A 22,876-nucleotide genomic window follows, 5' to 3' on the forward strand; every position below is an offset into this window, starting at 1 on the left:
ATAGAAAACTCAATTTTTTAAAACTTGAAATCTTAAAATACGCCTTTCAGAAGCCCATAGGGTAAGGAACTAAAAAGTCCCCTGTGATCCCAAAGCTGCCTCTAATAACTATTTTATGAAGCTGAAACTCCCCTAATATTTAAAATAGATTTAACCACTGGCTTTAAATGAGAAATATTTCCTTTTGAAATTTCTTACTGTCATATGAGGGGATCACAAATCATGTAAGTGTCTTGAAAAATAAAACTTACATTAACTGTAAATGAATTACATCTTTTAGAACCTTTTTCTCTGGTTCCTCTTCATGTGTATTGATTGCTAAGACCAGAAGTTTACTCAGCACGTGGTTTTTGTCTGAAAGTTCACTCAGGCTATGAAAGCTTATTTTTCTATTTCTGAGAATACATACAGAAGATGGGTTTTGAAATTAGACTCAGTGAACAAAAGGTTGTTTAAAAAATATGTTCCCTAAACTAACTATGAGTGATCAGGATAACACATGTTTCCAGATTGAGCAGTTGAACAATAGGGAGTTCTAATAGTTTTTTCAGTCAGTAGCTGAATCCAGACTAAAAACGCCTGCCTGCCTGTGTGTGTTTTCATATGGTAAATTAGGGCCAAAATGAAATATTTTATTAATTGAACAGGTAGACACATTAATGAGATTAATGATGGAATTTTAGCAGGCATCTCTAATCTGTTTTTCTAGGGATGATAAAATCATTTTTTTGAAAATATCAAATGCTTGTCTTATTTTTTAGGTTTTCAAAAATGCATGAATCAGGTAATGGGCCTAAAAATAAACCAAATGTGGCTTACTATTGAATCTTTTTCTGAATTTTATAGAGAGGTCTTTTTACAAATGACAGAACTTCCTACACATCTACCAGCCTAAAAGGATTAATTATTGCATCTCATTTTTCCATTGTTTGATCTTTAGCAGCTGAAGAAACAGCTAATCTGCCTCCTTCTCCACCCCCATCACCTGCCTCAGAACAGACTGTCACAGTGGAGGAAGGTAAGGCCTGTTGGACTTTTCAGGGTTTGTCTTCTGATAAAGGTGAACAATAAACTTCAATCAATAAGCTCTGGACTTTGGTATTGGTTAGTATGTGACCAAGCTTTGGAGCTATCTGTTTCAAATAATGAAGAAGAAACAAAGACTTTAAATAAATAATCCCTTATTTTTATAAAAGCAAAAGTAGAGGAATTTGGTAAATATAAAAGAAATCTGCTTGATTAAGGAAAAGAATTTTGTGTTCAGTTGCCAAAATAACTGTAGAGAACCCATTCACTTTAGAATGCTTTTAACAGGGAAGATACAATTGTACCTTGTAAGTGACTGAACAAAAATTAAAATAAATATAAATGTAATCTCCATAATAGTAGGGGTCAGATTTATCGATGAAATCAACACTTCCTTATGAAAGTGTCAGGAATTATCTCTGTTTTGCTCACTGTTATATTGCCAAGACCTTCCCCAGGGCCTGACTCATAGCAAATTTAATAAATATTAATGAATAAATGAAGAAGTTAATGAATGAATCTGATATTGAGAGCATTGAACTGGAAGCTGAGCTTATGACTCTTTCCTGTTGAGACCTGTTATTGTCCGTGGATCTTTTTATGAACTTACTCAACATGGAATGTCATGTTAGCTTTTCAGTTCTCATTGATAAAACAGAAAGATGCCTTTGAAGAATTTTCATTCAGAATCTGAGATGAAAGGCACTACTTAAAAGGAAACCATTACTGGTTCTCCGACTTAGACCAGTTAACCTTTGTTTATTGTTTGAGAGTCACAGGAAAAGGCAGAGAAGAACTAGGGCTCCATTGTTGTTTCAACATTACTTAGTTTTCATATATTAAAACCAGAATTTTAAAAGTGTTTATTTTATTCATTTATTCATTTATTTTTCCTTTTTACTGTGTTAAAGACTGAAGAACATTTATTTTAAAAGACTTGTCTTTTTATCATTTGTAATTAGGTTCATTTAAAGTATTCTTTGATTTCCTAAATACAAAAATTTGAATTAGTGAACCATATATTATCACCTCTAATATAATTTTATTTTGTCACAGATTTATAAACCTAAATTTATTTTAGCAAGGTTTTTCTTTCTTAAATTGAGCCCTTTTTTTTCCAATTTACTGCCTGAAATAATAAACAAACTAAATTTTTCTGAGGAATAAAAGAAACTTTGGGGATAATAATCAGTGCATAGCAGCCACTGTTATTAGTTAATGTGATTTAATCTTTTAATTTATAGGTTTGAAAAGTTCCTTTTGACCTTATGTTTATCCATTCACTGGGCACATATTTATTGAGCCCTACAATGTTCCAGGTACTCTTCAAATTCTGAGTATATTCTAGTGAACAAAACAGACATGATCCCTGCTTTTAAAGACTACACTATAGCCGGTAATCCCAGCACTTTGGGAGGCCGAGGCGGGCGGATCACTTGAAGTCAGGAGTTCAAGATCAGCCTGGCCAACATGGTGAAACCCTGTCTCTACTAAAAATACAAAAATTAGCCAGGCATGGTGGTGCACACCTATAATCCAAGCTACTCGGGAGGCTGAGGCAGGAGAATCACTTGAACCCAGAAGGTGGAGGTTGCAGCGAGCCAAGATGGTGCCATTACACTCTAGCCTGGTGACATAGTGAGACTCCGTCTCAAAATAAATAAATAAATAGTACACTATCTAGTGGAGAACAGAAATCCAATAAATAAGCTTACCAATAATTTCAAATTGGATTAGCATTGAAGAGGAAAAGAGTAGGGAGCTTTAAAATATTACAAGAGAAACCTTATTTTATTGGGTGGTGAGGGGATGGCTAAGTGGCTGAGACCAGAAGCATGAGGAGGAAGTGTTGGCCAAACAAAGATAGAAAAAAGCACAAGGGCACTCAGGTGCCCAAGAAGATGAAGTGACCCAGGAACTGAAGGGAGTCCGTGACTGATGGGTAGTGAGAAAGAGTAGAGCAGTGGAGGAGTGTGAGAGTAAGCAGTGGTCAGCTGGGGTCAGTGGCCTAGATTTCACTCTGAATGCAGCGGGAAGCCTGACATGACCCTTGTACCTCCTTCAGGCCATGGAAAATGTTTTTAAGCTCCTACTTAAAGCTTTTCAAGCATCAGAGAATCCTCTTAACCCAGAGAGGGATATGATGTTGACAGAGTAGGTTTACTCCAAAAGTCGGCTTGAGGTCAAGTCATTTAATCTTCTTACTCTATATGGGATTTGGAACAGAAAGGGAAGAAGCAGAGTCCTCCCATCCATCTGGGAATTCACCCAGCCTGCTTCCTGTAGGGTAATATGATGGATATAATGAAAACATAAATAAATAAAATGTAGAATCACCTTCACATTTTGGTAACTTAGGTGTCAACTTTCCAGAGTTCCCTAATATTTTGGAATTACTTTCTTCAAGCTGTTTCAAGATATTCAAGGAAAATACCAACTAACCTCTTATTGAAAGTAATTCAAAGTTATTTTCAAGCCAAACTTGTATTTTTAACTTTTTAAGTATTGAACTATCTGAAGTTCTGATTATTTGATTTTAAAAGTATAACCATTTTTTGAGTTTTAAGAAAAACAGATGTATATATTTTATAAACTCTATCTCTATAAAGACCAGATAATATTCTCACCTTAAATAGTAAAAGATTTGTGGTCTAGACAAACTACTGCTTCTTTTTTATGTTAAGCCACACTTAAGTAATATACAAGTATTTTTTAAGTTTAGTTTTGTCAGAAAATAAATTAGTGACAAGTCACAAGACAGGATTGCACTGTTTAATTTTTCAGACCAAGTAGTTTGTAAGTACTCAGCCCAAATTCCATCAATATATTGCTTATAGCAGGTCAGGTGCAAAGGGAGCAAGTGGATTTTTTTGCCTTATCTAGGGGATTATTTACCCTCCTTGATACCCTCAAAGCAACTTTAATCTGAGGGTATAGTGACTGCTGCAGTCTGATCCTTTTATACAAATGGAAGAAAGCTCTTTTGTTAGATTAATTCAGCGATTTTGAGGATACATTTTCTTTTTATTAATTATCAAACTTTTTAAAGCTGTTCTTTCCCAAAGGGGAAGCATGAAAGCTTCCACTAAAAATAATTTAAGATGTTAATTACTATCATTTATGAATATTTATTATAATTAATGTAATATTAGTAATTCCCAGGATATGTGCTTATTCTAGAAAACATTTACAAGGGATTTTGATGAAAAAAATGAAACAAGCTGCACACTTAGAAAAGGATCTACGGTACAGTAAACCAAAACTGTACTGATTATGATGTTTTCAAATTAACCTCCTTTTTCTTTTTGGCCTAATCATAATAGTTGTCATTTGGACTGAGCTATTAGAATTTGGAAGGCTGTGAAGGTATGGAATAATCTGAACGCAGAACCAGGATTCTTTCTGCCCTTTTAGGTTTGCTCCAGAATTCTAGGGTGGTGTTTTCCTGTGTCATGGATGTGGTGACCTAATCATCGCTCATCTGAAAGTAGTTTTCTCTTTATGTCATTCTGGGGCAGCAGTAACAGTCAGCAGACTGAGAAGTCCTCAGTCAAAAGCTGGCAGAATGGAAAGGGCTTGGAAATGGTGGAGAACAATGTAAGTGCGGCCAGCAGCCATCAACCATATGCTGTGATGCCACAACAAGCAAAAAGTACCGAATCGCTAACATTCCACAAGATGCAGTCTCCAAAGGAGGCTGGCATACCAAGGTTGGGTTTTATGGCAAACCTTACATTAGCCCAGTGTAGATTTTCAAATGCTTTATTTAAAAGAAAAAGTTTCAATGAAAGCAAACTAGGGAAACTTTATTCCTTCATTGAAACCAGGTAAGCTTTATTTTTGAAGATTATAATTATGCAGAAAACTATGCAAAAGTCCAAGGTGTATAAGGTTACCCTGTTTTAAGCATAACACATGATTAAATGAAATAGAATATTCTGTGGCAAAAGCAGAGTCCCCAGAAGCATGCCCACTTCTAGTAAAAGGATGCATGCATTCAATCCTGACCTCAAACAGCAAACTAACTGTTGTGAAATAAATTTAATTTTTCATGTATCTCTCAACTCCAACTTTGATGTGCTAAATGAGGGGAAAGAACAGAGGTACCTGACGACTTGTCTGAGTACACTGAAGACACAGATGCTAAGATGTATGGAGTCAGACATTGTGCTTGGCATTTTCACAGATATCTTCTCATTTAATCCTCCCAGCAACCCACAGAGATAGATAATATTCATTTCCACTCCTTTGCCCAAAATGTTATGGTTTATGTCTGGAGAAGTGGCTTATCCAGAATGCAAATCCAAATCTAAATTCTGCAATCACGGTTGCACTACATCCCTAAAGCTGTTTCTTATCAAGGTTCTTACTGTGAGACTATGGAAGTAAATTATCTTCAAATGAGAGTTATTTGTTACAAGCTACTATACTAATTTCCTTTAAGAAAAAAAAGCTTAAAAATAAATATTCCATTTATTATTTATTTATTTAAAATTATTATGTCTTCCATCTCCATTGGGAGTGATCCAGATGCACCTGCCATACACAACACCATAAGGAATGAGAATCTAATGTCTTCTATCATTATCATTAGAATCAAGTGCCCTGTTTGGCTTAGCCCTCCCTGGTCCCCATAAAGCATAGCTTCCCTGGCATATCTCTAGAGCTTGTAATGTAGATGGACTTTAGGCTGATAGGTCTTAAACAGAGACTTGGAGTACAGACAGCTTACAGTACCAAGAGAAGATTGGACTTTGCCAGACACTCTTTTTGAAGTTGCCTTGGTCCCAGGCCAGACAAATACTACAAAGAAGCTACTTTTTCCACTAGAGCTTTCAAAATTTGTGTTGTTCTTTTTGTTGTTTCCTGATTAGAGTGAAAGTTTTCAGAATAGAAAATACCATTTACCATTTTTTTAAATGCTATAGATCTGAAGCAAGGCTCTGGACTGTTTTTAAATTTTGGCACTTTTACAAAGAACAATGACAAGAAAGTGGTGGCCAGAATCTGCAAAAGGTTAAAACATCCAATGAATATTGCCTTTACTCTCAGCTTGAAATTCTTTAGTTTTATACTATAGTCTGCTGTACCTCCCAGAAAATAAATGTTGAAAAGCAGAGAGGAGCATATCCCATTTTCATTTATTGATCATGAAAGTACCCTACTGAACATATCAGGAGTTTTAGAAGTAACTTGCATACATGGAGAGTTTACAGCCCCAGAAATCCACTGAGAGAAATATGAATGGCTAGGACATGTGACAAGCCAGGGCTATGATTCAGTCAGTGTTGTAGGCCAGATCTTGGACAATTATCTGCTCAGCTGCGAAATCGTGCCGAGTTGAACTAAGAATATCAAACGTTATTTTAGGCTTCTGCTATCCCATGATATAAAAAGCATTGTGGCTGAGAAAGTTCTGAGCATCCATCCAGAAACATCTTCCATGGAACAATCAGTAAATAATGTGCTTGAAAGATTAAATGTATTCTCTCTACAAAATGTTATTTTAGTATCCTTATGATTTCAGACTTATTTCTAGTTGTCAGCACTTGGTTGCCAAAAATAAGTTACTGTCCTAAAAATACAGTATATTTGCAAATTAATGCTATAATTTTGTCTTCTTAAAATCTGATATAAATAAAAACTGTACAGATAGATACTATAGATTTTGTTCTTATTATTGAGAGTCACGAAATTTTAAATTGATTTCTCAATATAAGTAAATAAATAGTGATTAGCAAATTTAGCAACCACCACACAGGCCTGAGATGTAATGTCTGCACCACATCAGAAGCCAAGTGCTCATTGAGTTATACAAGAATCCAAATGCTAAGCAGACTGATCTACAGTTGGATATTTAAGGAGATATGTTTAAATAATGCAAATTTCCTAGGCAAGATACAGGAAAGAACAGAAGTGAGAGTAGTTACTTTAGCATTTCAATAAGAAATATGCAATAAGAGGTTTGAAACATGAAAAACAGCCAAGAGCCAGTGGTACAAATGAAACTACATGGAATAAAGTCTTGATGAATCTGCAGCCGACTCTGCAGAAATTTTTAGCTAATTGTATCTCTACTAAGCTTTCAGGAGGAAAACAAAACATAAGAAAACAAGTTGATAATATTAGAGGCTTTCTTAAAACAGTATACTTTCAGTGTCCTGCAAATCAGAACCTGGTTTAAAATGATGCCCCTAGGTACTACATTAGCCTTAGCATTCAAAGAAAGAGCTATGCTGACTGCTCATTTCTTATTAAGGCAGGAAAGAGTAATAATGTACTGTAGATTTTTCTTAACAGGATTGAAATTAAAAATGACTTTCTGGTTAAAGTTATTAACTAGAATTAAATTAACCAAAACACTACTTGTGCATCCTAAATAATTAAGGCTATGTTTTAAACAGGACTGTTTTCTTCATAATCTTACAGGCATTAAATCCTAATAACTTTCTTCTTTTTAACTTATAAATATATTGATATAAGCATGAGTAGAGTTAACCTTCATGAAATAATTTCCTCCAAAGAATGCATTTGTTTTGTAATGCTTTGTTTCTATTCCAACGTTTCCTTGGTTATTCTGACTTGTTTGAGAGGAATGTATAGATGATTTTTATTTTGCCGCAGGGCTGTCAATGCTTTTGGTTCACTTAGATCAATGGCACACTTGCTTAAGGGATAGGTGGAATTCAGCAGTTACTGAGGCATGCAACATTCACTGTCTCCCATCCTCCATCAGCTTGGTCTTGCTAATTTCCCTTCATCCTGCTGTGCTGCTTCTGTGGCCCTTCCTGTCCTTGTATAGGTGTTTGTCTCGTCCGTCTGATCTTGTGTCTGTGTTGTCCAGTTCTCCCTGCGGTTTCTTCCTGTGTGTCTGTTTGTAGATGAAGGGGCTGAGGATCAAGTGGGTCCTCTACACAGGTTCCCCAGCCATGAACCTGCCACCAGCGGGGAGAGGCGTAGAGTCCTAGCCCCCTCCATCTCAGTGTCTGTGCCTGATGATGACCCTTACAATTGCGATGAGGAGTACTATGAGCATCCTTTGTTCAGCTCAGAATGGACCACCTCTAGTGTGCTCCCCAGTGTCACAGTGCAGAGTGCAGAGGCCCACTTAGGCCAGGAGAAAGGTGAACCAAGCATGGTCCCCTTTTGCTCCTCCTCCCCAGCCTGCAGCTTTGACCAGCTGCATCATGTTAAGTGTGCCTTAATACAGGGTGGGAGGGGCAGGAGCCTGTTTTCTCTGCATGAAAGTGAAGTTCCTATATGAGTTGAATCTATCCAAATGCCTTAACAATTTATGTAAAGAAGCCTTACTAGAGGCATGTGAGCACTTCCTTTTTCTGTATCATTGCTTCTGAGAAGGAAGGAAAAAGAGAGAGAGAGAGAGAGAGAGAGAGAGAGAAGCAAAAAAATATTCTATTAAAGTATGACTTCTTTCTGTTCCCTGCCAATAATCAGCTGAGGAAGAACATATTCTTTACCCAAACCAAACAAGATGACTCTGAATATAATTTTTTTCCTCCTTAGACACATAATATTACTATTAAATGGCATCTTTAAATAGCATTAGCTTTCTTTTTAGTGCTATATTAATATGATAGATCTTTAAAACAGAAAGAATGAAGAATCTGTTTAGAGCAGAATAAATGTTATCGGAACAATTTATTTCCCCATATCATGTAATCATCTACAGAAACTACAGAGGCTTCTCCAGGTGACTAAATCTTGGCCCACATCAGTAGAGCTGGACTAAAATGAAGGAAATGATTCAAAGCCTTTGTCATTCTAGCCTTATAAAGCTGGGAGACTCAAGTGTATAATTGGTTATCGTGAGGATAAAATAAGTAGGTGATGGGCTGCAATATGTCTCATTCTAACTAGGTAGTTTTGGTAAAGAAAAAAAAAGGTACAGCTAAATATATTTTTGCTTAGGCGAAGAGTTTATTTCCAAAAGGGACAATATTTAATATGAAAGCAGACAGTTCTAAAGCAATAAGGAATAAGCTTACAGCTCACCAACTACAGTCATCATAATAAGCGTCTTCAAGGACCCTTTTGAAAACAGAACACCAATAGCTCAGGTTCTCTGATAAAGAAATATAACCCCTATTAAGTGAAACTAAGTTCTTCTAAACTAAATTTCTAAAATATGTGAGTTTTTAAATTAGGAACAATTGTTGTGGAAATAAATATGATTTATACTAAATGAGAAAATGAAAAGCTAAAAAGCTACATGGATTTGAAAACATGTAAATTAACTTGATTAGACTTTATCCAAAAAGGTAACATTATAATGCAGTTATATTAAAATTCTTTTAACTGTAATCAAAATCTATGGCATTATAAAAATTTTCTTAACAAGTTAGAATTTAAATTTTTAAAATGCTACTTAAAATGCCATAATTAAATTACAAAACTAAAAATGAGTGCTAAATGTGAAGAGATAGATAACGTAGATTTTTTTTCTCTCTCTCTCTGTTTCTCTCTGAAGATATTAATATTTCTAAAAAACAAAATAAAAGAAAATTCCTTTTCTTTTTATCTGTAGTCTTTCCCTCAGGGCCGTTTAAACAATGCACAATTATTTCATAAGAATTTTGTAAGAATCTTCCGTTTACAAAACTATAAAACAGCTCATATATTTCTCTCTAATTCCTTAAGTGACCAAATGGGATTTACTTATTTTTACTGACATTTCAAGTGTAAATGAGAAACAAATTAGTGCAATAACTCATGAACTTGAAAAGTTTAACTTTACATCTTAAATGTTAACTTTTTTATATGATATACATGGTTTGGGGGGTGGTTATTTTGGCTGTTGATTGCCACTCAATTGTCTTTCTTTGGTGATTTTGTTTTGAATTACAGAAATAAGACTTTATTACTAATGTGCATATTTTTTCTTTAGTGTCAAAGGGAATTATACATGAACTACATTACTGATATTTCAGGGAGTTAAGCAATATGATAATAGCTGTGTCCCAGAGGTAGACTTTTGTAAACAGATTTAAATTTAACCTTGACGTTGTTTTTAACATATTTTATTTTACTTACTTTTTGAAAATGTTCATTTTCTCCAACATCATACAATGCATTGAAGCTAACATAACTTGACTTAGGTAATCCCTTACCTTGGAAATGCTAAATAAATTATATTTTAAGTAAATTTGGTGGACTTTGTGATAAAGCTGTTAAGGTAGTTGGTTGGATATTCTTTTGAGGCAAGGCTTTTTTTATTCCCAAAGATTTCTTTAGCAAAATTTGCACATTTTAAATAAAGCAGCCGGGAATTCTTATGTAGGGGCTTCCTGCATTGGCGAAAACAGCACATGTCTAACAAATTTAAAGGCTTTTTTTTTTCAGTACATCAGTACATCCATCTTTTCACAACCATCTGTTATCCGGCAGCACCATCTCTTATTTCCAGCAAGCTTTCCACATGCGTGCAACTTACTGCCGTTTCCAATAAGGGTAATCAATCAATACAATGCTTTCAGCTCTCAAACTTTAAAATAAATTGCCTTTTAATGAGACTTTAAAAGTCATCACTATTAGCAGATTATACATCATAGTTTTCCAACCAGTACATAATGTATGTTGCATTAGAATATTAATTTGTTCATCCCAATGGTAAAATAAAAAAACAGCTGAGGTCTTCATGAGGTCATTCTAATGGAGCTGAAAGTGTTCCTTTAGTAATATTTCTGTCGTTTCATGTATTGTTCTGTGGTCATGATGTCAACATCTTTTTCATCCCTAAGAAGAAGAAACGCTAGAGAGTCGGATGGCTGAGGAAGAGAAACCTGCTGCTCTTCCTGAGAAAGAGTGTGGGGCTGCTAAGTCCTCAGACCAACCCAAGGGCCTCAGTAAGGGCCAAATGGAGTCTAGTGCGGAGGCCCAAATAGTTCCCAAAGAGAGTGCCCCGGCAGGGGCCCCACATGAGAAAAGTGTAAAAGAGGTCAAGGAGGTGTCTCCAGAAGTAAAAACCCCTTCCTCTGCTGGGGAAGGTGTGTCTTTCTCAGGATTTGCATGTGTTTTGTTGCAAATGATCTCTCCAGTGGCTTACCAACCTGATGCCTTTCCAACGCTGTTTCGCTGTTTCGCTATTTTCATCGCTGGGTCTTATGATAACAAGTCCACTGTTGTAGGCTTAATGTGCGGAGAGTGTGGCTTGCGCAAGTGCCGTGTGGCAGCTGGTTTTCCAGTGCTGCAGCTGATTCCTGGTTTTCCTTTGCCATGATACAATACGCTTTGCAGCCAGGCTGATGATGCTATGTGAGCTTCTTATTTTATTTTATTTTTTTACCCGCCCCCCCTCATCTCAAATGTTTGCCAGTCACATTGCTAATACATGTATATTTTTGTTTTTATTTTGGGGACAGCAATTCATATGCTTTTATTTCAAATCGTACAGTTGGATTTTGGCACATAGAGGCTTAAATGGTGGAATCGTTTTTGTTTGCAACCGAAATGTGCTATATTTTTTATGCTTCAATGAATACTGGTTTGATTTTCTTGAGCTCCTGCTGATGCTTCTCATATCATTTTCTCCCCATGGCAGCCAGCCCTTCTGATCATCCCCATATCTCTTGAGTTTTCATTCATCTAACCTTTATTAGAAGTTCATAAAGTATTTTTTTCTATTGTTACAACAGGACACATAAGTATATAAGGTAATGATGATCCATACACTTGCTCTTTTAGAGATGGTTGAATTTTATTATTTTTCCCCAAATCTTTTCCAGATAACTACATTTAGCTCTAAATGTAGTTTAGACCACAGTGAGATACTTTTGACCTTAAAACACAAGTGGGACAATAAAGCCTTTTGGATTGTTGAATAAATAAAAGTAAAAATGTGTTATCTAATTTCTGTGAAGCACCTCTAAAGCCAGTACTGGCCAATGCTTCACCAGTTGGTCATGCTCCAGGGATTGAGGTCATGGCCATGGTAATAAAGTTATTTCAATAGTTGACTCTTTTGAAAAGTTTGTTACTCACATGATTTCCCAGTATCAACAGTGTAATTCAGATTTTCTTACATCTACCGTACAGACTAAGTAATGATTAGGAGTTTAAATTTTTAAATATGTGATAGAAACTGGCTTGTAAATTCTTAAGTCATATCATATAAAATTAATAGCAAATATTTACTTATATTTCTGAAATTTATCCTCAGATGAATTCTAAAAATTTATGCCAGTAACCTGTGGATGCCTAAAGAATTGGCCCTGACATTTGTTGATCAAGTTAACCTGCAACTATTAACATTGTATCATTGTGCATTGCTTGGCCCTCTGCCCACAGCCTACCAGTTCATTTTTAAATGATAAAACCAATGAAAATGTTAAGTAGAAATCAATTCTTTATCTATATTTGGTCCTTACTATATATTCTTGTGTACCCTAACATTAGCTGCTTACTCAATATTCATTAGCTTATAACTTTTATGTACAGAAGGCACATGAATTTGTTTCTTCTATAATACACATCACATAATGTTTAGGAGAGACCAAAAAAAAAAAAAAAAAACAAAGAAAAAAAGAGAAAAGAATATCCAGAAATATACTGTTCTTACAATTCCTTTGCACATTAATTTACAACCAGAGTTCATTTTAGTAACAGTACACATGTATCTCAGTCCTGACCTTTTCATATTGACTTTTACATGGGTAGCATGCTTGCATGTTCCATAATTTTTGTTTTTATTCTACCATTCATTTATCACTTCAAAATATAATTTTAAGCTTATTTCCTGAACGCACTTGCCTATTATTTGTTTAAAAATCAACCCGATTACTTCAGATTTACTTACAGCCTCGAAGATGGAGTTCCATGATCAACAGGAATCGACTCCCTCTGCAGCTGAGCCTTCAGACCAGAAGGAAAAGGAGTCAGAGAAGCAAAGTAAGCCTGGTGAAGACCTTAAACATGCTGCCTTAGTTTCTCAGCCAGAGACAACTACAACTTACCCTGATAAAAAGGACATGCAAGGCACAGAAGAAGAAAAAGCACCCCCAGCTTTGTTTGGGCACACTCTTATTGCCAGCCTGGAAGACATGAAACAGAAGACAGAACCAAGCCTTGTAGTACCTGGCATTGACCTTCCTAAAGAGCCTCCAACTCCAAAAGAACAAAAGGACTGGTTCATCGAAATGCCAACGGAAGCAAAAAAGGATGAGTGGGGTTTAGTTGCCCCAATATCTCCTGGCCCTCTGACTCCCATGAGGGAAAAAGACGTATTTGATGATATCCCAAAATGGGAAGGGAAACAATTTGATTCTCCCATGCCAAGTCCCTTTCAAGGTGGAAGCTTCACTCTTCCTTTGGATGTCATGAAGAATGAAATAGTTACAGAAACATCGCCCTTCGCCCCTGCCTTTTTACAGCCAGATGACAAAAAATCTCTGCAACAAACCAGTGGCCCAGCTACTGCCAAAGATAGTTTTAAAATTGAAGAGCCCCATGAAGATAAACCTGACAAAATGGCAGAAGCACCACTCTCAGAGGCAATGACCTTACCCAAAGATGCTCACATTCCAGTTGTAGAAGAACATGTTATGGGGAAAGTTTTAGAGGAAGAAAAGGAGGCCATAAATCAAGAGACTGTGCAGCAAAAAGATACTTTCACCCCCAGTGGACAGGAACCTATACTTACTGAAAAGGAACCTGAGTTGAAGCTTGAAGAAAAAACCACCATTTCTGACAAAGAAGCTGTGCCAAAAGAGAGTAAACCCCCAAAACCTGCAGATGAAGAAACAGGCATAATTCAGACCTCCACAGAGCACACTTTCTCAGAACAGAAAGACCAAGAGCCTACCACAGATATGTTGAAACAGGACTCGTTCCCTGTAAGTTTGGAGCAAGCAGTTACAGATTCAGCCATGACCTCTAAAACTCTGGAGAAAGCCATGACCGAACCATCTGCATTAATTGAAAAGAGCTCAATTCAGGAACTTTTTGAAATGAGAGTTGATGACAAAGATAAGATTGAAGGAGTTGGAGCTGCAACATCAGCTGAGCTTGATATACCATTTTATGAAGATAAATCAGGAATGTCCAAGTACTTTGAAACATCTGCCTTGAAAGAAGAAGCAACAAAAAGCATTGAGCCAGGCAGTGATTACTATGAACTGAGTGACACTAGAGAAAGTGTCCATGAGTCTATTGATACCATGTCTCCCATGCATAAAAATGGTGACAAGGAGTTTCAAACAGGAAAAGAATCCCAGCCCAGTCCTCCAGCACAAGAAGCAGGGTACAGCACTCTTGCACAGAGTTATCCATCAGATTTACCTGAAGAACCCAGTTCTCCTCAAGAAAGAATGTTCACTATTGATCCAAAAGTGTATGGAGAGAAAAGGGACCTCCACAGTAAGAATAAGGATGATTTGACCCTTAGCAGGAGTTTAGGACTTGGTGGTAGGTCTGCAATAGAACAAAGAAGCATGTCAATCAATTTGCCGATGTCTTGCCTAGATTCCATAGCCCTTGGATTTAACTTTGGCCGGGGACATGATCTTTCTCCTCTGGCTTCCGATATTCTAACCAACACTAGTGGAAGTATGGATGAAGGGGATGATTACCTTCCAGCCACCACACCTGCACTGGAAAAAGCCCCTTGCTTCCCTGTAGAAAGCAAAGAGGAAGAACAGATAGAGAAAGTAAAAGCTACTGGAGAAGAAAGTACTCAAGTGGAGACATCATGTGAGTCTCCTTTCCTAGCCAAAGATTTTTACAAAAATGGTACTGTCATGGCACCTGACCTGCCTGAAATGCTAGATCTGGCAGGCACAAGGTCAAGATTGGCTTCTGTGAGTGCAGATGCTGAGGTTGCCAGGAGGAAATCTGTCCCATCAGAGACTGTGGTTGAGGATAGTCGTACTGGCTTGCCCCCGGTAACTGATGAAAACCATGTCATTGTAAAAACGGACAGTCAGCTCGAAGACCTGGGCTACTGTGTGTTTAATAAATACACAGTCCCATTGCCATCACCTGTTCAAGACAGTGAGAATTTATCAGGGGAGAGTGGTTCCTTTTACGAAGGCACTGATGATAAAGTTCGAAGAGATTTGGCCACAGACCTTTCATTGATTGAAGTGAAACTGGCAGCAGCCGGAAGAGTCAAAGATGAGTTCAGTGTTGACAAAGAAGCATCCACGCATATCTCTGGTGACAAATCAGGACTGAGTAAGGAGTTTGACCAAGAGAAGAAAGCTAATGATAGGTTGGATACTGTACTAGAAAAGAGTGAAGAACATGCTGATTCAAAAGAACATGCCAAGAAAACTGAAGAGGCTGGTGATGAAGTAGAAACATTCGGATTAGGAGTAACCTATGAGCAAGCTTTGGCCAAAGATTTGTCAATACCAACAGATGCATCCTCTGAGAAAGCGGAGAAGGGTCTTAGTTCAGTGCCAGACATAACTGAGGTAGAACCATCCAAAAAGGTGGAACAAGGTCTGGATTTTGCTGTCCAGGGTCAACTAGATATTAAAATTAGTGACTTTGGACAGATGGCTTCAGGGCTAAACATAGATGATAGAAGGGCAACAGAGCTAAAACTTGAGGTTACACAAGACATGACTCCCTCATCCAAAGCATTGCAGGAGGCAGATGCATTTATGGGTGTTGAGTCTGGTCACATGAAAGAAGGCACCAAAGTTAGTGAGACAGAAGTCAAAGAGAAGGTGGCCAAGCCTGACTTGGTGCACCAGGAGGCTGTAGACAAGGAGGAGTCCTATGAATCTAGTGGTGAGCATGAAAGTCTCACCATGGAGTCCTTGAAAGCTGATGAGGGCAAGAAGGAAACATCTCCAGAATCATCTCTAATTCAAGATGAGATTGCCATCAAATTGTCAGTGGAAATACCTTGCCCACCTGTCGTTTCAGAGGCTGATTTAGCCACAGATGAGAGAGCTGATGTCCAGATGGAATTTATTCAGGGGCCAAAAGAAGAAAGCAAAGAGACCCCAGATATATCCATCACGCCTTCTGATGTTGCAGAGCCATTGCGTGAAGCCATTGTATCTGAACCAGCAGAGATTCAGAGTGAGGAAGAAGAGATAGAAGCCCAGGGAGAATATGATAAACTGCTCTTCCGCTCAGACACCCTTCAGATAACTGACCTGGGTGTCTCAGGTGCCAGGGAGGAATTTGTGGAGACCTGCCCAGGTGAACACAGAGGAGTGATTGAGTCTGTTGTGACCATTGAGGATGATTTCATCACTGTAGTGCAAACCACAACTGATGAAGGGGAGTCGGGGTCCCACAGTGTGCGTTTTGCAGCCCTAGAGCAGCCTGAGGTGGAAAGGAGACCATCTCCTCATGATGAAGAAGAGCTTGAAGTAGAAGAGGCAGCTGAAGCCCAGGCAGAACCCAAAGATGGTTCCCCAGAGGCTCCAGCTTCCCCTGAGAGAGAAGAGGTTGCACTTTCTGAATATAAGACAGAAACCTATGACGATTACAAAGATGAGACCACCATTGACGACTCCATCATGGACGCTGACAGCCTCTGGGTGGACACTCAAGGTGTGCATTATTATTATTATTATTTTAATTTTCTACTCGCAACTCAAACACAATAACCTTATGGGAATTTTTTTTCACTTAAACATTTTAAAATACCTCTTTATCTCTTTATTTTGCATTTTGTTAAATATACAAAGAATTTTGTACACTTGTTACTAATGTTTTCACTGTTGTTGTTGTTGTTGTCATGATTTGCTTTGATCCACAGATGATGATAGGAGCATCATGACAGAACAGTTAGAAACTATTCCTAAAGAGGAGAAAGCTGAAAAGGAAGCTCGGAGATCATCTCTTGAGAAACATAGAAAAGAAAAGCCTTTTAAAACCGGGAGAGGCAGAATTTCCACTCCTGAAAGAAAAGTAGCTAAAAAGGAACCTAGCACAGTCTCCAGAGATGAAGTGAGAAGGAAAAAAGGTTCATTTAACAATCACTTCTTTAAAAATGTTTTTAAAGTAATTCATTATTACTTTTTTGCAGAAGAACTGCCTAACAGTGGTAACTAATTATTTATAAAATTTCGTTTGGTTTTGCTCCAAGTATTTATTTTTTCCTGATGGTATGCTTTTTGTGTTTTCTTATTCATAGCAGTTTATAAGAAGGCTGAACTTGCTAAAAAAACAGAAGTTCAGGCCCACTCTCCCTCCAGGAAATTCATTTTAAAACCTGCTATCAAATATACTAGACCAACTCATCTCTCCTGTGTTAAGCGGAAAACCACAGGTGACTGTTCAATTCTGCAATGTGACTGGCAAACATAGACATGTATTTTTTTTTTAAATCTCATCACTGTAGCAGCTTCTTCATTTTGTTTTTCTTCCAAGAATCTCAGCAGTCATGAACAATTTTGCTATTAAGTGTCTTGTATCATTATTTTTTTCCCCCCTCCTTACAGAAAAGGTCATGACCATCTGTTTCTTTGTCATGCTCAGACATAACAGTGCGTGATTGTATCTTGGCATTGTGCTCTAGTGTCACGTTCTGGGGATTCCTATTTTCATTCTGTGTGTTTGGTTAGACAATGGCGATGAATTTAACTGTGGTATGCATTCTCATTATTTTGCTTATTTATCTCTCTCATGCTTAAAACCATAAATATTTGTCCTATTTTCTACATTGTTACTGCCAAATCTGTTACTGATGTTGATGAATTTATTGAAAACCACCAAGAATGTGTAGTGATTTAGATACTGAAAACAAAAAGCAAGCCAGGAAGTGAAATTGTGGTTTGCAAAATTACTATTACTTTGCTTTTGCTGAAAAAAAGAAGATAGAAAACAAAATTTTGTGGTAATTATATCAGATTTTATTCCTCATATCCAAAATTATCAAGATTTTCACTCTACTGAACTACATCTCTTAGCTGACATTTTGTCATGGGGATTTATTAAATATGTTGGATCCAAACTGCTCGACTTTTCTATATACTTTAGTATTCAAAAATTTTAAGCTGAAACTCTTCCTTTTAGGAGGAACTTAAGTTAGAAATAAACTTCGGTTTATTTTTACTTTGCTACCTACTTTTTTTTTTTTTTTTTTTCTGAGATGGAGTCTCGCTCTGTCACCCAGGCTGAAGTGCAGTGGCACGACCTTGGCTCACTGAAACTTCCACCTCCTGGGTTCAAGCAGTTCTTTTGCCTCAGCCTCCCGAGTAGCTGGGATTACAGGTGTGCACCCAGCTAATTTTTTTTTGTTTGTTTGTTTTGTATTTTTAGTAGAGACGGGATTTCACCATCTTGGCCAGGCTGGTTTTGAACTCCTGACCTTGTGATCCACCTGCCTCGGCCTCCCAAAGTGCTGAGATTACAGGCATGAGCCACTGCACCCAGTCTGCTATCTACTTATTACTCTTCTTCAAATACATATTTTTTCCTAAGTTTATAAAACTGGTAAAAGAAAGGAATGAAACATGTTGGAAACCATCATAAAAACCCCTACAAATATCTGTAATGACAACTTTTTTCTAAATTTCAGGGCAAAGTATTTATTTTATATGTTTAATTATACTAGGATAATCTTACCTTACACTATATTTTATTTTAGCATTTATTAAGTGGCATGCTTGTAGTCTACAAAATGACAGATTGCTAAATCAGAAAAGAATGTTTTTCTTTCCATTGTACATCATCAATGCCTCTATCTAAATCTTCCGATGGTTTTAAAGGTTAAGAGGAACATTAGCCTTTGTGAGAAAGAGAAAATCAAGGTAATTGATGGTTTTATTTTAGCCATTGAAAATTCCAAGTATTTTGTATTTGTGTTCTTCATCTAGAAATCATATCATGTGCTTTCCTTCAAAAACAAGAATCTAAGGCAGGATTTGAAAATAGAAGGCTTGTATATACGCACACCTTGATAAAGCTTCAGGACGAAGAATATTTCTGAAGCTAGGAGTTAGGAATTAACGTGACATACCTCAGTTTATTTTCTCAGGTTTTTAGCTTCATTAAACTTAGAACTTCATTAAACTTAATAGCAAATTAATAGCTTCATTAAACTTAGTAGCAAAATTGCTTGGGCAAGCAGAATCTCTTGATTTAGCATAAAAACTCTATAACCTACCTAGAAGGATGAAAGGTGTCATCAGGATTGTGGAATTTTAGAGAAAATGTAAAATGGTTTAGTAAAGTGTTTACATGTCATTGGTATTCAATTTACCACATTTAAAGTAAATCGTGTTTTTATTCATTCTTTGAAAGAAATTTAAAATCTTTGAACTAATTAAGATTTTCCTTTATTCTGGTCTAATGTTAAGATACTTTAGGAGAAAGCATGTATCAGATGCAGGTGTCATTGGTTTGAAGCAAGCTATACATGTCACAAGAATTTGAGTTATAATACAGAGATAGTAGTAAGGCATCGTTTTTACTGCTTCCTTAAAAACAATGAGTCCTAGAATCTGAAAAATCTCACTAGCTAGTCCTACATGGCATAAAGCATATTGTAGACAGTTATTATGTTTGTGTCAGAACTGTACCTGTCATAAAAATATCTTTTTGGAACTTATTCAGAGGGTTTATAAGGATACATATTTTTTTCTGAGGGTTTCTATTTTATGAATGAAAAATAAGGAGGAATAAACACACAAGCTTGATTATTTTATCTTCTAAGCCCAATTTTCAAACATAGATGGTTTTCCAAACCACAAAGGATTGTTTTAAATCATGAGAGCTAAGCCACCTCAGGTAAGTCATCAACCAAAATGTGCTAGAGATAATGGAGTTTAAAACTGAAACCAGAAGCATAAAACAGCAGCAAGAGAAACAACAGTAACAGATGTGGTAATAATTTCATACAGGAAGTGCATGTGTAGAACATGTTCTGTATTTACCGAACTTAAATTTTCTCTCGTGTTTTCTGTTCTTGACAAGCTATTTTTCTTCCCTTCTCATGTGGCATTTTCACATCAAACAAGTATGTCGTTCATATTGTGAAATGAAGGGATACAAAGGGAAAGGGGTTGGCTGATCATGACAGTTTGAAATGTAAAATGCCGAAATATCAATGGGTATGCCAGTGGCTTCCAGAACAAGAAGAGGGTTTGGAAATCTCTATGAACCCTCTTCTATATATCATGTGAACCCCAGAAACCAATCAATGTTCTTTTTCTTAAATTTTGCAACATTCACATTGCTATTCTGTAACTTCTGTTCTAAAGGATCTATCCTTACGTACTAGTGACTCAAAGATACATTGGTAATCAGTAGAAAAATTATGTGGTGTGCTTACCTGCACTTTGGTAGACAATGGGTTATATTAATTAGCACACACTATTTGTTGGAGCCACATGCTATGTTATTCAGGTTACTTGAGTTATTGAATTCGAGTCTCATAATAAGCAAACTTTTGCTTTGCATTAGTCTGTTGACACAACAGAATATCCTACAGGTATTTAAAACTGCATTTATGAGTTTTTAGCCACTAAGTTTGGGGTTGTTTGTCTTTTATTTTCAACAGCAGCAGGTGGGGAATCAGCTCTGGCTCCCAGTGTATTTAAACAGGCAAAGGACAAAGTCTCTGTGAGTAAAATAAGTTTTTCCTTGTTCTTCATTTGAAGTTCCTTTGGTATTAGCTGTAACATCGGAATAACTTTTGATATTGTTTAGATATTTACTCTTAAAAGTCATTTTAAATAGTTCGCTCACCCAGAAGATTCTCCGTGGCATCCAGGCATGGAAGGATGAACGTCTTCTGGGATGGCATATGATGGTAATTGGTGAGGACACAGCTGGACTGCTTCCTTACTAGTAAGACAAAAACATAGAAAGCAGCACAATGATATGGCAAAAATAAGGAAGTCCAGTTTAGTTACTTTTCATAGAATCAAATTAAACCATATAATCAACAGTAACTGTATTTTATAATACACTTTCATTTTTTTGTTACAAAATAAAAATATGACCAAATGAAGCACTGTACACAAGCAGAAAGAAGTAGAAATCGATTATAATCCTCTTATCATAAAGATAAACACAGCTATCATTTTGATGTAAAATCCTATTTTTTTCTATACATTTATAGGCTTAACAACAAAAATGAGAACACTGTGTATCAATTTTTAAATTAAACAGTAAATGTACTTCCATGTCGTTGAACATTTCGTAAGTTTTAATGACTACGTAATACTGCATTTTATTTCTTTGCAATGATATACTTAATCAATTTCCTATTATTTGACTTTTAGAATTTTTTGTTGGTATTTTAACAATATTACTGTAGATAACTTTTTGGCTAAGTTCAGTTTGTATGCTGTTTCCTTCAGATAATTTTCTACTAGTGAAATTATTGTTTCAAGAAAAATGTTAATATTTAAAGTTTTTGCTGCATATAGTCAAATTGCCCTCTGGAAAGGTTCTACCCACTTATACATTCTGTATAAGGAGAGTGTTCATATTTATTATTATTACTACATATTTTATATTGTTGTATATTTGCCAAATTATGGAGATGGCATATATTATTTAAACATTTATTTTGGTTGTATTAATGGTGTTTAACTTCTTCATATGTTTATAAATCTTTTCTATTTTTTCTGTGAATTTTATTTTTATATTATTAACTATATTTTAATGACCAAAGCCAACATGAAGTATTTACACTCCTTTATGATTGAAAGAAAAAAATTAAAAGGCTACTAATGAAATCCTAAAATTATAACAAATAATTTGAATGATATTAATTAGTAGCTTATAACAACATTCTGAGACTGAGCAAATACATGTAATATGTAAATCACAATTCTTAGTTTACCCTTCTAAAAAACCAGTAAGATTTTAGACTTCCACTTTTATTTATTATGAAAAGTAGTGATTCATTTCCTATGACAGGCAAATCTTTGATCTTGAACCTGAGGGGTTTTACGTTGATAAAAGATGATACTTGATTTTTATACAAATGTTTCAGATATATTCCTGAACATATGGCAAGCAACAGAATTCATTTATTGCTTTGGTAAATATTAGGCTTTATTATAAACACATTGTGATTTCAAGATTTGTATCTCTTTACCTTCTGTTTCCGAATTAATGATGTATGGTGGTTAGCCGTAGGGCTATGAAACAAATCATGTTAAAATCTTGAACATCTATTAGTTATATGATCCTTTTCTTCCTATTTCTTAATTTTCTAAAAATAAAAGGGAGGGCAAAATTCCTGTATCATGAGTTAGTTATAAAAATTAAATGTAATAATGTTATAAAACAGTATGCAGTATAATGTTTAGAACATAGCATTCATTTAATAAATGGTAATAGTTGTTATTATTTTAATTAACTGAATGGTGGAAGTTTTCAGGAGCAGATATAGAAAATAAGTCTGACCTTTCCTCCTTTAGGTTGACATTATTTGGAACATTTTTAGGAAATTTTTAAGCCCCTTGGTCTTTGAGTAACTCAATAGAATCAGCACTTGGAACAGAACCATAGGCATCATCTGACACAAAACAACCGTTTTTCCTTGTAAATGCCCGTCTTGTCTTTCTGAAGCAAAATTAGCCCTTCATTCTTTCTTTTTTTCTCATTTATTAGTCTTTTTTTCTTCCTAATCCCATATCCTTGTCCTATAAGTTTTCTAAAACCCCGAGTAACTTTTATTTGATTTAGCTCTAATATTCAGTATATCCATCAGAACAGTTCTCTGATTTTTTTTGGTAGTTGTATGCTCTTTTAGATTCACTTTTTTTAACTTAAAATTTTTTTTTTCTATGGGTACATATTAGGTGTATATATTTATGGGATGCCTGTGATGATTTTTTAAATTGCTCTTTATTAGGAACCAGACCCACACATAATCCTGCATTTCACGTGGGTTTTTCTGTTGTTTGTT

At 35.9% G+C, this 22,876-nt stretch overlaps 1 protein-coding gene across 50 annotated transcripts in view; it reads left to right on the forward strand.

The window, feature by feature from the left end:
* The window catches only part of MAP2 (microtubule associated protein 2), a 308,386-nt gene that overhangs the window by 253,641 nt on the left and 31,869 nt on the right, over window positions 1-22,876 (forward strand). For 14 of the 50 annotated variants that reach the window (XM_054549726.2, XM_054549727.2, XM_054549730.2 and 11 more), the window contains 5 exons: window positions 941-1,018; window positions 12,829-16,554; window positions 16,763-16,969; window positions 17,141-17,275; window positions 20,510-20,571. In XM_054549726.2, coding sequence (XP_054405701.1) covers window positions 941-1,018; window positions 12,829-16,554; window positions 16,763-16,969; window positions 17,141-17,275; window positions 20,510-20,571 — 4,208 coding nt within the window. The remainder of the gene's footprint in view (window positions 1-940; window positions 1,019-12,828; window positions 16,555-16,762; window positions 16,970-17,140; window positions 17,276-20,509; window positions 20,572-22,876) is intronic. The other 36 variants (XM_024243393.3, XM_063713023.1, XM_063713022.1 and 33 more) reach the window with 15 other exon arrangements.

The sequence above is a fragment of the Pongo abelii genome, chromosome 11 (genome assembly GCF_028885655.2).
Source record: "Pongo abelii isolate AG06213 chromosome 11, NHGRI_mPonAbe1-v2.0_pri, whole genome shotgun sequence".
In the NCBI taxonomy this organism is placed as follows: domain Eukaryota; kingdom Metazoa; phylum Chordata; class Mammalia; order Primates; family Hominidae; genus Pongo; species Pongo abelii.